This window comes from Pomacea canaliculata, linkage group LG7 (genome assembly GCF_003073045.1).
Source record: "Pomacea canaliculata isolate SZHN2017 linkage group LG7, ASM307304v1, whole genome shotgun sequence".
NCBI lineage: Eukaryota > Metazoa > Mollusca > Gastropoda > Architaenioglossa > Ampullariidae > Pomacea > Pomacea canaliculata.
In genome coordinates this window covers 306803-326015 of record NC_037596.1, presented here as the reverse complement: position 1 = coordinate 326015, position 19213 = coordinate 306803, and the positions used below count along the sequence as shown (strand labels likewise).

General features: G+C 39.1%; 1 protein-coding gene across 3 annotated transcripts in view; it reads left to right on the top strand.

Moving 5' to 3' along the window:
• The window catches only part of LOC112567799 (deleted in malignant brain tumors 1 protein-like), a 50098-nt gene that overhangs the window by 28108 nt on the left and 2777 nt on the right, over window positions 1–19213 (top strand). For all 3 annotated transcript variants that reach the window (XM_025244642.1, XM_025244643.1, XM_025244641.1), the window contains 4 exons: window positions 10168–10315; window positions 12082–12254; window positions 14636–14783; window positions 18057–18226. In XM_025244642.1, coding sequence (XP_025100427.1) covers window positions 10168–10315; window positions 12082–12254; window positions 14636–14783; window positions 18057–18226 — 639 coding nt within the window. The remainder of the gene's footprint in view (window positions 1–10167; window positions 10316–12081; window positions 12255–14635; window positions 14784–18056; window positions 18227–19213) is intronic.

The following is a 19213-nucleotide window of genomic DNA, read 5'->3' as shown; positions in this document are numbered from 1 at the left end:
TATAAAAAATTCGTCCGGGGAGCGGCCTTGCCAACCGTAGTTATTCCACCAATGAAAACTGCGCTTACAGCATGGTGCCGAGCGCGAAATTCGTCTGCACACCATTACTGAAACGAAAGGAGAGATGTGCGACAGCGAACTATTAGTCTTAATCGAGGAGGTTACCAGGGAGAAAAGAGGCTTTACCAGAAAAGAAAAAAGATGAAATAAAAAGAAATGAAACAATTTAAATCTTCCACAATTTCATCTCGCAGTCGTAAAAACATCCACCAACGGCGGGGCGACCACCAGAAACACCCAGTGATAAACGGAGAAAGTTGAATAAATATTTTAGATGATTGCAGACAACTGATGGACGGCATAAACATCGAAGTTAGTCATTTTGTTTACCTGTGTAAGACTTAAGTGTTTTCACGTCTGTGATACCGAGAGAATGCAAATGAAAAAGCCGATAGTCAGCACACAACAGCCGGTTTAGAAAATAAATATTTCCATCCGAAAATACAGTTATTTAAAATGACTAGTACATTTCTCATTTAGTTTTTGTGACAGGTGGTGAATCATTTACACTGTTCCTCAAGAAGTCTTTTATGATAGGGAGAGAGTAATAAATAATATGACATATGTAGAGAGTGCAATATGTGTACTTATGTAGAACACCCCAGTTCCATTCTTCTAATTCAATAATGGAAAATGCTTTTGTTAGAAGTATATGCAATGTATTATTTTCTTGCATAACAAGCAAGAAGGAATTGAACATTTCAGACGATGTTTTCAAATGGGAAATTTTAAAAATGTACTTTATATCACATAGATATTCTGATGGTAAGTTTGAACAAAACATAAAATATTAAGGAAAGCGCCAATGTTTTTTGTACTTTACTTCCAAAGCTGGCTTAAATTATAAATTATTAATTTCAAGTGCCAAACATAGACTATGACATAATTGGGAGTGTACACAGCAGGTTTGTCTGTACATCCACAGTTCAATTTGACATTTAACCAGTTTTAACTACAAGTCTAATACATGTTACAGTACCAGTGTTCTACAGTTTAGATTCCAGTAGACACTGATCAGCTTCTGAGTGACATGGATGTGCAGTGTCTACATTCTTTACCAGTTGCATGTTATAAGTTCTGAAATAGCTATACCTGGGTCCAGTGAAAAAGTGCTAAATATTAACTCTAAAGAGAAAAACATGTCCTTCACAATACCACCAGCAGCATGTAGTAAATATCAACATTATTGCTTTTTATATTACTTTGCATCCCAAAGAATAACAAGCAAGAAACAAGCAGGTGATTGTACCAAGCAGCCAGTATTCCATCCGTCAACTGAGTCATCTGAAGAAAACAAAATACCTTGCTGATACAAAAGATCCACAACAAAGATTAAAGAAAAAAAACTTTGTATCTCCTGACAGTGAACTTGATCATGTTAAAAAAGAATCGCAATTTGATGGAAATCAATAAATCTGGCACAGGCTGAGGTAACAAATATTACATGGAAAAACAGATGAAAAATGAATTGGTAATGCCGGCTGCTCAAGTGTTGACCAACTGGTTAGGCGGATGCTGCTATTCAGCCAAAGTCAAATTGAATAATAAATGTTGTGACCATTCAGTTAGAAATTATGACAGCATTATGGAACACCTGATGATTTTTGACTTGCTTTGGCAGGACTGTATCTGATTCACACACAATATATTCTGGAGCACTGGATATTAAAGGAGGAGTTTATGTATTTCTAAACCATGATGCAAACAAAAGGGTGCAATATATTACACATGGAGTCTAAAGACACATACTAACCAGCCCACAAGCAAACTTGTGCATTTTAACCCTACAAAGCAAGACAGTATTTACCGTAGTTGTTCCTGAAGAAAATGAACCAATTTTTGAGAACATCATTGGTTCTCTTAATGGTGTCACTTGTTGAGCTGTGGGCACAGTTGAACTTTTCCTGGCTCTAGTGTCTGCATTTTAAAAAAAGGATACTAAGCCAATCAGTCAGCGGGTAGCTACTGTCTCCCATATTCATCCCATGTCAATGCCAAAAGTGTCAGCCACTACAACTTGCATTATGCCTTGTTGCATAAATTGTAATGCCACCATCACCTGCAAAAAGACATAGAAACATTATTGACCCCAATGATTATATATTTTAGTACTCACATCTCAACGACAAACTGTCCATTTTAGTTAAAAAGGACGATGTGAACATTAACCTGTTATGATTATTTACCTCTTGAGCCCACATGCTTACAACTTGAGACATACTGCAAGGAAACTGCCTGTCAAATTGATAAACATGTATTAAATCAAACTATATCGAGTTTCTGGGTGCTCTGCTACTTTATTCTGTGTTGTTTTACTTAAATACAATGACATCAATTTTTTTAATAATGTTAAGGTTAATAATACTCTAAAACAATACTTGGAGCACAGTGGATGGCCAGAATTGTGCCTCTGCTCAAATGAGCCAAGTATAGCAAACTGTGAATTTCTTTGGATTATTGCTGTCACCAGAGTGAAAGTAGGAAAAATTTTCATTACTTTTATTGCAAAGTTCAAGTTTTATCCTTTTCCAAAAATGTATTGGTTTTGTGTCTCATGTTTACCTGAGAGCGGCAATAATAACAACAAACATCACCCACTGTCGTCAACACCGTCTTAAGTTATACGCCATTGTTTTGTTATGTGATTATATTTTGAAGTCATGCTAACATTATTAAATATTTTTTAACGATTATGCTGTCAATTACACTTATTTATATATATATTATATAGTGGGTGGTGACTATAGTCTTACCTGCAGCAAAAGGCGAATAGAGTCTTTTCGTTGAAAATGATGGTCGAAATCATTTTCCACTGTTATGTTCGCTCGACGGAATCGAAAACGATGAAACAAATCGACGTCATTCATTTCAAATGGATTTGATGGATCGCTGAAGTAGTCAAAAATCTGTATCTGTCAATGGTATACGCAGGGCAAATCAGTAAACAACACGATCAAACGCCACTGTTACTACGACAGCCGCCGTGCGGTCATGCGTAAGCAGCGTGTCGCGGCTAAGCAAGGAGTTAAGCCTGGGGGGGACCAGTCTTAAATTTTAAGACTAAGACCGCTTGCTTAGCGAGTTGAGATCGCCCATGCACCGCGCTTAGCAGGCGTCTTAGGTTAAGACAGTGTGCTTGGCTTAACTGCGGTCTTAACTCGAGTTAAGACCGCCTATGCACCGGAGCCCAGGCCTTTGAGGTGCGTAATAGTGCTGCGCTAGTTTGGCGGCGTTTGTTTTCTTTTGGTTACCCATCGTCTACATCGTCTCCCACTTGTCAAACGACAACCTTGATTTCAGGCCTCTTAGCTTTCGTTTTTGTTCAACTTCTTTTTTTCTCCCCTTTTTTGTCTCTCCGGCGTTTGATGGTGACGAGGACGAGTCTAAAGTTTCAGCGTTCAAACGTTGAAGAGTTGGAACAAAAGACGATGCGGCCATGCGATTAGCATCGGCTAAACCTTCAGTCGCTGTGGGTGACACTCGGGTTTCGATGTGCTGCCATCGATCAGGGTGCCCTATCAAATCTTGAGCAACATTCGTGCGATGAAGCGCTGTCGCAAACGGGTTACCCGCTCGTTTTTGTTTTCTGAGAACGTCGTTCACCAAATCTACGAGGTTTGAATTTTGGACGGTCTGTCCCTGATACAAAATTTCACCCCGCTCGTTCCAACCGAGGTCTTGGTTTTGTTTAAAATGCTGCAACAGTCGCTCGACCTTTTTCTTCATCGATTTTGGTACGCTTTCCATGATATCCATCGCCACTTGATCTTCTTGCATCGCGAGCGACGCGGAGGAAGGCTTTTCATCCTGCTGTGGCATCGAGGGCGTCGTCGTAACAACCGGTGGTAAAAAAGTTGGTTCTTGGAGTTTCACGTCGACCGCCCCAAGCGGTTTGTTTTTGTACTGTTCAACCCTATTCAGATATCGCCGCAACGTTTGCTTGTACAGATTTGCTTTGTCGCTCAAACTCAGATCTGTTCGCACTAAAATGTCTCGCATCTGCTCGTCCATATCTTTTAAACTTTGACCCACGGCGTCCAAACACGGGGGTGGTGCTTGCGTTTGGAACACGTTCATCATTCGAGGATCGATCAACATCATTTTCTTGGTGTGTTCCATGTTCTCTGTTGTTTTTGGGGTTTTTTTTTACTGTTGAGGTATAAACGAACCCAACAGACCGCCCAAGACGCTCAGCGCAGGTTTCAAAAGAAAAGGAAGAAACCCTCCTTTTTGAAGAACTTGTTTTCGCCGTTTTAGAGAAGTGTTTTTGTGTGCCAAGAGTCGCAAGTCCTGCTTGTACTTGCACAGTCGCTTCTTCTGAGTCGGAGTGAGATGAACAAGCCCTTTTAAAACGTTAAGAGAACACTCGCTGATGACCTTCATCAAGTCGGGAGAGGCTCCTTTCAGCACCGCTTCGATGACCGCTGGTTTAGCACCGCACAACAGCTTGAGCATTGACATATTTCGCTCAATTCGTGCCGACATGTTTGGGGGTTTTTTTTCTGCTTAAAATTGTTTTACTTTTCAACGTACACCACTTGTTGGTCCGTAGAAAAAATGCTAGTCGTCAAGCGTAGGTGATCCGGCGTTTCCTGTCGCAGATCAAACAGCAAATAACCGTGCGGGGTAGATGTCGCGTCTTTAAAACTCTCCTGCACATATTTCAGTTTTCCAGGATACATCTGCTTCGCTAGGTGGGTGATCTGCTAAACGTCCCTTGGTTTCTTAAACACCACCAGGTAATGACTGTTTAATCTAATGGTCCTCTGTTCTTTATTTTTTCCAAACAGGTTTTGCACAATGTACATGATGCTCAAGTTGCGGTGGCGAGAGCCTTTGGTAAACAGCTTAGTGACCCGGTCATCCGTTTCGTTCATCAAGTCATCGATGATGATCAGTCGGCGCTTATCGCCTTGCCAGAGGTCCACGTTAGGTAAACCCTCCGTAAAGGTGACGCCTTTCAAACGTTGATAAGCCGCTTGCCATTCGCCGTAGCACCACACCACCTTGTCGGGTGGTGGTGTCATCATTTCTTTTGCGTGGTCTAAAAATCGAACCAAAAAACACGTTTTCCCACACCCCGTAGGCCCCGCAACGACGCAGGTAAAGGGATTCTTCCATCTCGGATCCATTTCAACGATAGAATGCAAAACAAACGTTCACTCTGCCTTTTTGTTTTATTTCAACACGCTTATTCAACAGACAAAACAAACAACATGGCGGACGACGGTCAAAAAAGGTCAGAGAGACGGCCTCGTGCCAGGGGCAAGCTACTCTCTCTCTCTCTCCCGCCTCCAAGGGCAAACCACTCGTGCCATGGGCGCCCTACTACTACTACCCTCGCACATCCAGGTGGAGGTCACTTGTACCAGCGGCAGGCTACTCGTTCGCATCCAAGGGGCTAACCACTCGTACCAGGGGCAGACCACTCGTACCAGGGGCAGGCCACTTGGACGCCTAATCCCGCCCACTTTCAGTAAGGTGGAGACCACTCGTGCCAGGGGCGCACTACTCCTACACCTTCCGCCGGAAGCACCGTGGGACCGGAACCACCGCGTGACCGGAAGGGGCGGACCCCCACGTGACCGGAAGGGGTGGATCCCCACGTGACCGCAAGGGGCGGATCCCCGCGTGACCGGAAGGGGCGGATCCCCACGTGACGGCACCCTCTTCCGGTGCACCCCATGGGGGATGGATTCAACATACCTATACTACTGACAACCCTATGTTAGTCAAACGCCAAACTGTGAGTAAGGTTACAGGAACTGAGGCTTTGAAGAAGTACTGAGAAAACGTTAGCGAGGTTGATTTTTTGAGTCGGAATACGTGATTAGGAACGGTTACTTTGAAGACTAGAACATTGGAAACTGTTGTAAGCTACAAACTGAAGGAGTGATAGACATAAATAATAGAGATTAGACGCTATTGCATTATCATACTTTACTTATCTTAGATAGTTTTTACGATCTTCCGTGTTAAGACATTTTTGTATGAATATAATTATCTCTGTTCTACTCGGTAAAATCCTGAGCAACTGTATAAAATGTGTTAGACAAGAGGATTGTCAGGCAATAGTTTGTCTCTGTGTTACAAGAACTCGTACAGACGTGTGTGTGTTTCTCTGTGAGAGGCAGCTACACCCTGTGTCTCCATCAGCAACAGCAGCGATAGCTAGACTAGATAGGATCTGACATACCCATAAGTTTTCATATACAAGCTGTACAATTCCCAGTAGTACCGATCCTGCTCTCGGATGTGACACGCGATGTCTCCCATAAAGAAAAAGAGAATCCAGGTATTCGAGAACACGTGTCTGTGACTATTACTTTGAAGGCCGTAGACCCACTTTGTTGTCTAAACTTCTTACCTGCAGTTAATTTTCATTTGCACAAACTTTCATCCACGAAACTTTCTTGTCCTTTATTTTAGACTATTTTAATTCAAACTTAGCTGTAGAAGTAAGGTTATTTGTCTCTAGCATTCCAAATTTTTTTTTTTTTCGTTTTAACCGTATGAGTAGTATAGAGATGTGGTATTCACCCCCTATTTGGGGAGCCGGAAGGGGATCCGTGACATCACAGCCGCCATCTTGGCGGAAGTCGCTGTGGGGGCGGCCATCTTGATGATGTCATATTCGTGGCGGCCATTTTAGCGGTATGGGCGCGGCCATCTTGGTGATCCGTGGTGGCCATCTTGTCATACCCCCTCCCCTTGCCGAGAGTGACTCACCCCTTGGTGAGGGGCGGGTAGATAAAACGTCGCATATTGTTTTTTTTTATCACACATATGGATGCAAGGTGAAAACACCCTTTTACGTGAGCCATAGCGGGGCCTACTTTCAGAGGAAAAACGTGTTTTCCCTAGTGACCTCTCCTCACCAAGAGTGACTTGCCCCTTGTAATCCCACCTGTGATTGTTGTTGAGACCCCCACCCTTTGTGTGTGTGTGTGTGTGTGGGAAGGGGGGGGGCAAATGTCTGCATTGAAAGAGGCCATTTCGTCAAAGCTTAGAAAAGTATAAACTTTAATAAACTTTGTCCACCAGTCGCAACGAGGAGGCGGGGCTTTTGTTTGACAGACAAAAATGTTTTTGACGCATAAAGAACAAGAAAAACTTTTATCACAGTTTTGAAGATATCACAGTCTAAAGGGGAGCAGCAGTCTCCAATGTCTAACGGTACGGTAGTCACCCCATCGTCGAGGACCCTTCGCTTAATGTTCAGATATGACAATGAATTTCTATGTTGCTGATAGGTAAACATAGATTTACAATCTGATTTAAAACCGATGTTTCATGGCCACGTGTATTCTTTTAAAAAAAAACTGTTGTTGCAACTCTGGACGGACGGCATCTTCGAAGCGAGGTGCAGCCAAAGCCATGTAGAGCGAATCCGTGTCCATCTCGCACAGCTGAAAGTTGCTGCGGTCTACGTACCTGTCCACGCAGTCGTAGTAAAACTGAAGCATTCTCAGTTTGGCGTACTGGTAGACGAAATAGCCAATTTGCAAGGGGAGGCCCTAGTTGATAGTGTTTTTGGCCATCTCTACTTCATGCTAGTCTTCCGTCAGTTTTGTCAGTTTTTTGAAAATGACTGTCGTTTTTAAGTTTTTCGCAATCAGAGTCACCGACGTAGTAAACGACGTAGTGCCTGGCGATGTTGGTGAGCGTCTTACCGTAAGCACTGTTTCCTAAAGGTGGAGCCACACGAGGTTTGCAAACACTGTTTTCTTGAAACACTTCAGCCCATCTGTTTCCCGAGCGCAAAGAAAATGGGTTCAGGAGCTCGAAAATGAACCTTATATGAACTATAAGGTAAATATCTGCTCATTTGTGTCAAAATAATACCTTTCCTGTAAAGGAAACGGGAAAACGAGGCTGTTTCAGAAAGTGTTTCAAGAGAACAGTGTTTGCCAAACCCCGTGTTGCTCCACCTTAACAGATTGAACGTTTCACTCAAAATGTTTGTGGACGGATCGCTGTCTCTTTGACTTCGCGCGCTGGTGACCATGTCGCCAAAAGCCTTAAAGCAAGATCTGGGTTGATATTCTATCAACAAGTAAACGGCAGTAACTTTGAGCTCATTTTCAAGATGCTATTTTAACAAAGGTGTTGTTAATAAAACTTGTTTTTGGACTTAACTACTGATGAGCTTTTTTGTGGAACCAGTCAACAGTTTAAAATATTCCGCAAACACTCGCAGGAAAAGTTTGGTGCTGGTGTGAGACGCCTAAATGTTTTTGAAAATGGGCGACATCTTGCTCGGGCATGTGAAGATCACACTGGACCAGGCCTAACAACTTTGTGTCTTTTACGGCGACTGAAATGTCGTTTTGACTGGGATATGGTTCTGAGCTGTAGGAGGGGAGTTTTTTTAAGTCGTATAACTGCTGAGATTTGGGAGTTGGTCTTCTTTTGTCGTTTCCACTCGCACTCCCACATTTTTTTTTTAATTTGAACATCGACGACGTTTTGTAACCACGCGGTTATCTGGTGAGATTTTACCCGCAACTCGACGAGTGGTTTTTTGTTAAACGGGTTGATGACGCGAGCGCGCGTGAGGAGCTGTTTTCGTGCCCGTGATAAAAGACAGTAGTGAAACTGATAGACAGTCTGCCACCCATCGACGCGAAATTGTTTTTTTTTTCTAATTGTTTTTCTTTTGAATTAAATTTATCCCTATTCTGAATGTTTCTAGAAACTATGACCCCCTTAACCACTCTCGACTCTTTTGACCGTATACGTCTCTTTTTTTCCACCTTGAAATTATTTTCTTTCTCACGGATGAACGGTTGTTCCGCCGGTATATTTTGACGTAATTGCCAGAGATACAAGACGTTAGCATCGAAAACTTTTATGTTTTGTATAGGTTTGGTGATGTTGATCCGAATAAATGTTTTTAATTTTTCGCGATGGCGGTGAAAAATAATTGTAAAGACCGCCGACAAGGTTTGTTTACTCCTAAACTTTTGCAGACAAATCTTTTGATCGGTTAATATTTGAATCGTTCTTTGAAGAAGTTGAACAAACTGACTCCGCGCTTTCTGTCAAGGTATAACACGATGGGGTTATGACTAGGAAACAGTATCGAAACAGCGTTTGAATTTCGTCTAAAAGCAGTACGGATCTCAGTAGGGTACCTCGATTAAAACGTATTTAAAGTCGATTTCTAACTTTTATTTTAACATACCAGTGTATTTTCCGGATAGTTTAATAACCAAGAAATCCATTGTTAAAGAAAAGTCAAACTGCACAAAATTGACCCCTATCACCTTTCGGTGCCTGTTGCACAAAACTGCTCCACGCGACTTTAGACTCATTTCGTCGTAGAGGGTCACAACTGATTGTATAAATGCTATTAAAAATGGACTAGGACACATTTTTTCGCGGTATGAAAATGCGGTTCCAAGTAGTGAAGTAGTTCTAGTTTTCATTATTTTGTTTTAAATGAATTTAGTCCTTTTAGCATAAAACAAAAATAGCTGTAAGTGTCTATTAACATAGCTAAGCATTATTTTTGATATGTTTTTATATATTTTGTAAGGCTAATCATAAGTATTTGATTCTTGCGAGAAACTCACAACAAAAAAATTAATTTATTCAAATAACCTACATTTTTTTTTGTTGCTTTCATCTAATCTTTCAAATAAAAAATGAATGTGCAGTATTTTTAAGAACTTAATTCTTACTTTATAGTTTTAGAAAGTTTTTTTCATGAGTGTTTTATTAATTTAGACACTAAAAACCAAATAAAGAGAATTTCTGTAATATTTTTTTTCTCCAGTTTTAGAAGATAGGAAATGATTACATTACAGCGGCAGGAGATTAAAACTGTCACTTAACAGTCAGGTAGAGGGTAGGAACTATACTAGTAATAAACAGTCAGCTAGTAGGGTAGAAATTATACTAGAACTAAATAGTCAGCTACTTCCTAATGTAGTTGACTATTACCCGTACTCGAGGATACTCAAACCTGAATAAACGCAGCGACTAAATGGCTTTGCCATTGCGTTAAAACAGAAAGCACTTACAGTCCAATCTTGACTAAATAATAATAAATAGCTTAGCACATGTAATAATTCACTGTATTATTAACTCGTTTAATTTCAGCTCAGCAGATGTCAGCTCGTGTAGTTGGTGGCACAGCAGACGCTGGACGTCTAGAGATATTGTACGATGGAACTTGGAACACAGTGTGTGACATTGGCTTTGGACATGAAGAGGCCTTGGTAGCCTGCAGGATGCTAGGGTTTAACAGGTATGTAGTCTTACTGATTACGATTTAAAAGCTATTGCCCCATTTTTCTCCAAAGAACATGTTTGTTTAATAAGAGAAGTATCCTTTTGATTAATTTGCGTCTAAATGAGAGTACAATGTTTTTAAAGATAATTGATGCCTATGAAAAAAATATCATTGCTCAAGAAGCAGTAAGTTGTTTTTTATTTCTTTGAAAAGTAACGGTGACAGTAGAACGGGACTAGATTGTAGACCAGGCTTAGAAGAGAAGTGCACTTAAAGAAGTCTCGTGGACTAGCTCGATATCATCTATTTAACAATCTTAACATGTTATAGCACGACACTAATGTTTATCTCTTAAATGACAGCTGCTAAGAAAACTTTTTAAACCTAGAGCGACCTGCATTAGTTAGTGTTCTAGTTTTAACTTTAGTGCAACTGCTTCTATGAGTGTAATCTTTCATTTAGGATTCCTCCGCAAATTAATACCAACTAGACGCAGTCAATCAAGTTTTTTTGTTTTTAATTTAAAGAAAAAAATTCCGAGGTTAAACGATTAATATTATATTTATATCTTGATTCCGTTTTTAAATTTCATACATTTTTATATTTGTTACACAGCATAGCAAAACTAAATGGCTGCGTAATTAACTCGGTGCATGCAAAAAAGTGGACACATTTATTATGATCAACACATTTTTATTAAAAATGATTTATTATGGGTAGTTGTTCTTTTGGTTCCTACACCGCTGTTACATTACTATAGCCATTGGCTTCGAATTACAAAGGAGAGATTCCTCCGTAGTGTAGTAGATTTTTTAACAGGGTTTTTACATGTGTTATGTAGTCCAAATGTAGTCTGTAAATGGACACGAGCGGTGTCAGAGCCAGAAAAAAGGGTTAATAAGTGTAGCAGGCCTTGCAATTGCAATGAGTTTGGTGAACGGGACGCATGGACTCGGTATCAACTCATGCAACCCACGCAAAAAGGGGTTAAAGGAAGATTGCAAAATACTCTCCTGGATAAAACGTGTAATTCGGGTGTTACTTTTAATTACAGGCTTTTTTGGTGCTTAAATTACGTATGTAACCTTCAGTCAGAAAATGTTAATTATTGCTTAAGAATTCAGGTCGCACTAAACCATTTACACAAAACTTCGTAATACACTCTCTTTTGTCTTAATCCATTTTGGCAAATACCAATGCAAATAGCTTCACCAAATAACAACAACCATGCAGCACGACCAACCCAATCGAATTAAGCTTATAAACTGTAAATTCTTTTGGACACATGGTTGTCCTTATTTAGTCAAATTAAGTTGCAGGCTCCACTCCTGCTGGTGACATTTTGTCGGTTCCTTTGAGTTTAAAACTTTGGAACTTTACTTCCTTTGGAACCTGAAAACTTTAGTTTTCCACAAGCTATCCAAAGAAGACAGAAGACACAGATGGATATTATTTGTTGGCATAGTTGAATCGCATGTCTGTCACTTTTGAACAGTATCTTGTGTTCTGAAAACAAGCATTAGAGCACTGTAGTCCTATATTTTTTATTCTATGCTCTATTGTTTTAGCTGACTAGTATGTTTTGAACATGAATTTTCTTTGAATAAAAAATCCGGGCTTCCATTACGATCAGCTCCTTCGTAAATTGTCTGTTTGCACGTGCGGGCATGAGTGTGTGTGTGTGTGTGCATGTTATTTACACACGTTAATTTTTATTAGGGTTTAAAAGTCTGTATAATTTCAATGTTTATTGTCTTGTTTTCGTTTCTGATGTCGGACAGCACAACAGCAGTAGTCGTGAGGTCAGGCAAGTACGGAGCAGGCTCTGGTCCTGTTCTGTTCAGTGAACTGCAGTGTGTGGGGAACGAAACCAGCCTGGCGCAGTGTACACACTTGGGGCTCTACACACACATCTGTAAACACTGGCAGGATGTCGGCGTCATGTGCAACATCAGTACGTAGACCAGTAATAATTAAACATTTACAGTTACTCCAGTATTTTTTTTAATTAAAAATTTAATTACCGTGTTGCAAATAATCGCCTTATTACTTTCAAATTAGTGTTTGTACAAATTAATGTGGAAAGCAAGTGAGTTCTAAAATGTTTAATACGCATCATCATCATCATCATCATCATCATCATCATCATCGTCATGATCATGATCATCATCATGATCATCAAAATTTTTTTGTTTATTACTATTAGCAGACAGAAAACAGTCAATAACAGGTAAGTCAAACAGATTCACGTCATGTTTCTATTTTAGTTTCATCTACAGAAGAGATTTAAATATGACACAAGGAGTTTTTATATGTTATATTTACAAACTTTGGTAAAGGAGAATGTCGTCAATAGGATACAATACAATAATATTTAGTCTCTATTGCTATTCACGACAGAAGTTTAGTTGTTGTTGGTTTGTTTTTTTTTTTGTTGGAAGCATGAACAAGTAATAAAAAAAACTCAGTCACCCTTATCAGGCATACATTTACATTCACTTTAAATGACTTGGCAAAATTTAGAGGAACATTATAATTAATGCTAAATTTAAACGTCACACATAACATCAATCAATACACCTACACCTACACCTACACCTACACCTACACCTACACCTACACCTACAGCTACATGCAGGGCATACTCATAGAAGATTAATAACCAGTTTACTGTATACACAGTTTGTCTTTAATCTAGAGCAGACCTGGGCAAAGGCCGGCCGGGGGCCGGATCCGGCCCGCCTCCTGTCTCTGACCGGCCCGCCCGCTGGCCCGCCCGCCAGAAATATACTTTATATACAGTATTGGGTAAAACTGAGTTAACTATATTAGTCCGGCCCTCTAAAACCATCCCAATTTCTCATGCGGCCCCTTGGGAAAATTAATTGCCCACCCCTGATCTAGAGACTAACCTCTCCCATCCCCCAATCTTTACCTTGGTGAACTGTAATTTACGGGGATGGTTTATAGGGTTAGTCGCGGTCTACGCCTGTGTTTGCATGGTGTGCACGCGGATCAGCTGACACCAATATTATAATATAACCCAATATGACCGGTCGAAGTGAGGACATGTAACATGCAGCTTTTAGCTTACCTTTCGCGTATGGACAGTCCACGTCAACATATGCAATGGCGCATGTCGTCGATGTTGCACATAATGCCAAATAACCAGGGTTGTCCATGGGACATATTTTTCTATCCCATCCCATGGCAATTTTTGCCTGTCCCATCCCACCCCACGGGATTTCCATTATATAATATTAATATGGAATACAGTTCAAATAAAATCATTAAATTTATGAAAGTTTAGGTATAGCGTCTACTAAATAGGACTACATGTACAAAGAGACATGCAAAACGACAAAATTTATTAACTTTAACACCCAAAGGTATAATCTAAGTATGACAATTCAGTATCATTCTGACACTCTCATTCTATTTCTATCACTCTGCTCATTCAGCACACTATCAATTTCCTGCTCATCGATAAATCAGTTAATCCAGGTAGTCCCCGAACCATTTCCACAATTTTCATCTTACAAGCAAATCTGATATACACAGAGTTTATAACGACAGCTGGTGACATCCGTTTTCGTAACTTACTCAACAACAATCCGGCCACTAAATAAGCTTTATTGCTGCCGATGACACTGGTACGGCCAAAACAATTTTCTCACTTGCTTTTAGCAGAGGAAACCTATGTTCATTTTTCCAATAATTTAATGGTTGTAAAGTTGGTTGCCGTAATTTTTCAAACATGATGAGTTCATCCTCAAGGCATTTATTCCTCCTGGCGCCATCAAACTTAAGTGCTTTGTTTGGAGGAGGATCAAAAAGTAACTAAAAATCACTTTTCGGCTTTTGTTCTAGAATTCCTGCTACTTCACATACAACAGATGATTCAGAAGAAAGATTTAAATCCTTGATGAATGAAATAACAGTAAATTTATTTTACAATATCAAGTATCGACTACCATGGGAAATACAAATGTGTGCTGTCCTATCCCATCACATGGGACGTTTTCCATGGGATTCCCATGGTAATAACATTCCTATGGACAACGATGCCAATACCTCACCTCTCATGTCCTTTGGCCTGGCTAAGGCTGCCTCAACTATGAGTGGGAACTCACTGGAGAGTTCTAACAGTATTTTGTAGTGCTTGTCGTTAACTGTACCAGTAGTTGTTGAGTTTGGCTTAATCTTCCACACCCTTAATTAAAACAAAGCTAGGAGTGGAATACTGTATGCACATGGTGTGTCTAATGGAGTCATTTCCAAAAGACAACAAAAAGGACAAGATTTAACAAAATAACCACATCTGTATTGTGACAGCCACACCAATGACAGCCCGGTTGTATGGCGGCACGTCTAAGGCAGGACGTCTAGAAATATCGGTCAACGGAGAATGGACTACAGTGTGTAAGGATGGATTTGGACAGAGCGAAGTAGAGGTGGCCTGCAGGATGCTGGGATTTAACAGGTCAGTGACCCATTGTTTTAACCATCCAACAGCAAGATGTCAAGCATGAATGCACTCTATGAATTTTTATTTAGAAAACTGTTCAACAACACTTGTGTCTTTTATCATTAATTTATTTTTAAAATACTAATGCTCTATTTGATGTGTCTTTCTCCTTAAACTTTTGATTGCCTTTGCGTACGTTGCTGATTTTTTTAAGTTTTAATATGAATATGCTTTCTATGTTGTTCCTACCTTTGTGGCTTGATTTTCTTAAACTAACAAGTTTAAAAATCACGTGATACATTTTGTTGTTGTATTTGTTGTTCTTATAGCCTTAAAAACGTTTTTAAACCGCCCAATGTATGTTTATTACCTCATTAGACTTACAATGAAATGTAAAATTATTCAATCAAACCTTTTAGAGACGTCTTACAATTTGCTAATTGTATTTCCATTAATGTAAATGTCACATTTAAAGTTAAAAAAGCAAACTGTGAGAAAATCGTACCGACTGAGTTTCGAATTTCACAATAACCGCTTATTTCAACTCTGAAAAACGCTACTATTGTGCAAAGAAAAAATAATAATGCAAAGGAAAAGTACCAACTGGCCAAAGTACCAAGATGGAATTTTAGCGACCTCTGGTAGAAACAAGGCAAGCTTGCAATCTGTGGAAACATTCTACAGACATGATATAGTGATATAGGGTTGACTGCTTTTTCACCTGTCGAAAGGCAAGGAAGTTGCTCTGTGTGTGTGTGTGTGTGCGTGTGTGTGTGGTGTGTGTGTGTGTGTGTGTGTGTGTGTGTGTGTTTGTGTGTGTGTGTGTGTTTGCGTGTGTGTGTGTTTGTTTGTGTGTGTGTGTTTGTGTTTGTGTGTGTGTGTGTGTGTGTTTGTGTGTGTGTGTGTGTGTTTGTGTTTGCCCTTTGACCGAGGACTTCTTTTAAGATCTCTATTTGGCTACATGAAAAATCAGCATCAAAACTCTATATTACTGTGTGTAGCATTTTCTTTTCAAAATCCATGTGCTTCAATTTGTTCAGCAATTTGTCTTTCAAACTGGCTAATATCTTCTGCCAAAGTAATTTATATTGTTCAAAACGTGGTGCTTCTATATGTTTATTCGTCTATTATTCTTTGTTAGTGCTTTCTTTATGGTTCTCAGTGTTATTGACAACACATACATTTCTACAGTCTCGATCACTTCAGTTATAACAAATGTGCTCTAGGCTTGTTTCCAGTAAAACATCCTATAGTATAATTTAAAAGGAAAGCAGAGTGGAAGAGGACGGCTGTATTTCAGTAGACCTTATATGGTGCTAAGGTTTTTACATTGAATGACTTAATGGCGTACAGTGTGATCTTGGCATTTGGTCCTCGACCAATCACTTTATTCAAAATCTTTTGGGTTTCTCAGAAATTTTTTTTCAATGTATGCAATTTTATTTGCTTTCCATACAGTATAAAATATAGCTGTAACAATAAACAAACCAATGGCAAAAACAGCTGTCAGGTTTTTTTAAACAGTTTCTGAGTATGACAACACAAGATGCAGAGTACGCAGTCACCACTTTATCAGAGTTTATTTTTAATACCCACAAATACTCACAATTACATGAATAATGTCATGCAGTTGTCTCTCTTTCCCAAATCCCATTATAACTGGAAAAGCATGGCAAAAAAATGTCCCAAGGACAAGCCTCCCAGTTAATAACTTCAGATCAATGAAGAAAGAAACTTTCTCAGAAACTTGACCACCTTAAAATATCTGCGAAGGACACCACAATTACCCGTGATACTCAAACACGAAGCAAAGAAGAGAGCGTCACTTTGTTTAAACCTGTAATATCAGCTTCCAAAACCGATCCGTCAATTAATTATCCTCTAGCACAGTGGTTCTCAAAGTATTTCGGACCGCGGACCACTTTACTTAAGTAAAAAATATGGCGGACCATCGAGTCCTAAAAGTCAGTCTGTACTATGAATTTCAAATTTAAATTGCCGGATTTGTTTCATTACAATTCAAAACTAAATGTCCTTTTGTTACAGTAGAATAGTACGCTAACAGTTTACTACGTCACTGGTATACCATTCACAACATTGCCTGCAGTCAACAACAATAATAAATAGAGAGAGCAGTTAGGATGATTCGGACACTGACAGTCTGCATTTCTCCTGGTTCTAAAAAACTGTTACATTAACACGAGAAATACAGACTTTCAACCTCCAAAGAACCCGACATGTCGCTGTAATTGTTGTTGACGGCTGACAATGTTGTCAATGGTGTACCAACGTGACGAAGTACACTGTTAGTGTGACGTACTACACTGTTAGTGTTACGTACTACACAGTTATTGTGACGTACTACACTGTGTTCATTGATCGCAGGTGTGAATAATAACATAAAATTAATTAAAGGACGGGTTTTGGAGGCTGATTTAGTTTTATATCGCTGATATCTACCGATATCTAAAAAAACGCAAACCGCTTAAATTGATCTTCAAACAAAGTAGACCTGTACCAGTGATAATTTTGCAATACCGTGAATTTCACTTGCCTATATGTACATACTTAACTCCGCCTGGAAACCACTCGGGTAACCTGGCGGTCGGAAGCCGGATTAAGGAGGAGGGTTGGTCATGGGGCTAGCAAACCCACCTGTAAAAGTAAAACGCTTCAAAACCCAATGATGTATATACTTACTTTGGTCAAAAACCTTAGCACCTAAGAGAACATGAAGGAGGTGAACATTATTAACAGATGAATTTAAAGAAAGAATTTATATCTAAGTATGAGCGTGATTGATTAACTGTTGTTTATTTATTTAAGGGTTGTAGCCCTTAGAAGAGGGAACAGATGACAATTAAGTTGTGTAAGAGTGGTATTCATGTGTCTAATTTAGCCTTTACAAGGACATGGCTGACTAGATATAGCTAACAATAATAATCAAACACCAAAAGACCATTTAATATCTTATACAGCAAAGAAAGTAAAACTAGTAATACACTTTTCATTTAATATTTATTTGTAAATGCTTGTACCGTTGTAGTTGTGCTGCATTTTTCACCCGACATTACATTTCAAGACGGATTCTGGTCAAGTGTTCATGTACCACTGTATTTCTTATTGGGGAGAGACTGATTTCTTAGGGGGAGGTATAAGCAAATTGTGGCCACGCGATTAGTAGAGATTATAACACCTCGCACGCTAGGTCCGTAGTACAACTCAACCATCTAACCTAATGAGGTAAGGTTGTATATAAATGTATGTGTATTATCTGTCTGTTAACAGCACTGGGGAAGCAGTTGTGAAGTATCTTCTCGTAAACGATGGCTCACGATTTCAATTTGGGTATATAAAGTGTCAAGGAATGGAAACAAATCTTCAACAATGCGATATAGGACAACTTAACAAAACCAGCTGCCTGGATGTCGGTATCATTTGTGAGTTCAAAAGCTTGAGTAAGTAAACAAAATTTTTAATTTCTCAGAGTTTTAATGTCTTTATTGTGGTATCTTTTCTCTGAAATTATGCATATATTTATAGTAACTAGAGCTAAAGTACATAAGATTTACATTGTAGGTAATGCGGATAACTAAGTGCTAAACATGCGAATACCAAGATAACAAAAACACACTCAAACAAAATTAATCGTGCATTTGTACACAAAAGGTAAGGGAAAAGGGACGAAGAGAGGGGAAGCTTTCGGAGGGAAAAGTAATTCTTCTCCACTTTGAAGAAGAGATAATAAGTTAAAAATTGTTTGCTGAGGATTCTTGACGTGTCTCACTGTTTACACGATAGTTAATAGATGATCGAGTTTATGGAGCATAAGCCACTGGCGGTTTGTAAGGAGCTCTTTGTGTTTCTCGCTGACCTTAAGGGTGCTAAAATATAACTGAAAATCTAATAGGGATAGTTACATCTGTAGTTTTGTTAATAATGAACAGACTTTTATATTTATACAGTGTTTGTCACAACAGGTTGAAACCTATTAATGTAAGGGTAATTTTTGTACTGGCTCTTAAGAACTATAATACAATTTTTTCAAAAGGTCGCCAAGGGATCAAGCAAATGTAAAATATCTCTTTGATTTTTTCTACGTTAGGGTCTTCCAAAGCTTGAGCTGCTGATATAGAAAGTGAATATAGATGTCATCATTTAAAAGAACTAATTAGCGCTTACTAAATAAAATGCCTTTCAATAACAGTTTTAAAGAACAGAATTACATTCTCATAACACGACTTTTTGTTACAATCTGTCACATAAATTCATTAGCACGATAATTGCAAACGACTTATTATAGAAGTCCGCCGATTGCATATATATAAACACTAATATTCTTTAATTTAGGAGAAATATAAATCTTTGAATATACTAAAACTTAAACTAATTACATCCTAAGAGAACTAATGTAAACATAAAAGTAAAACATTGCCTTAAACTGA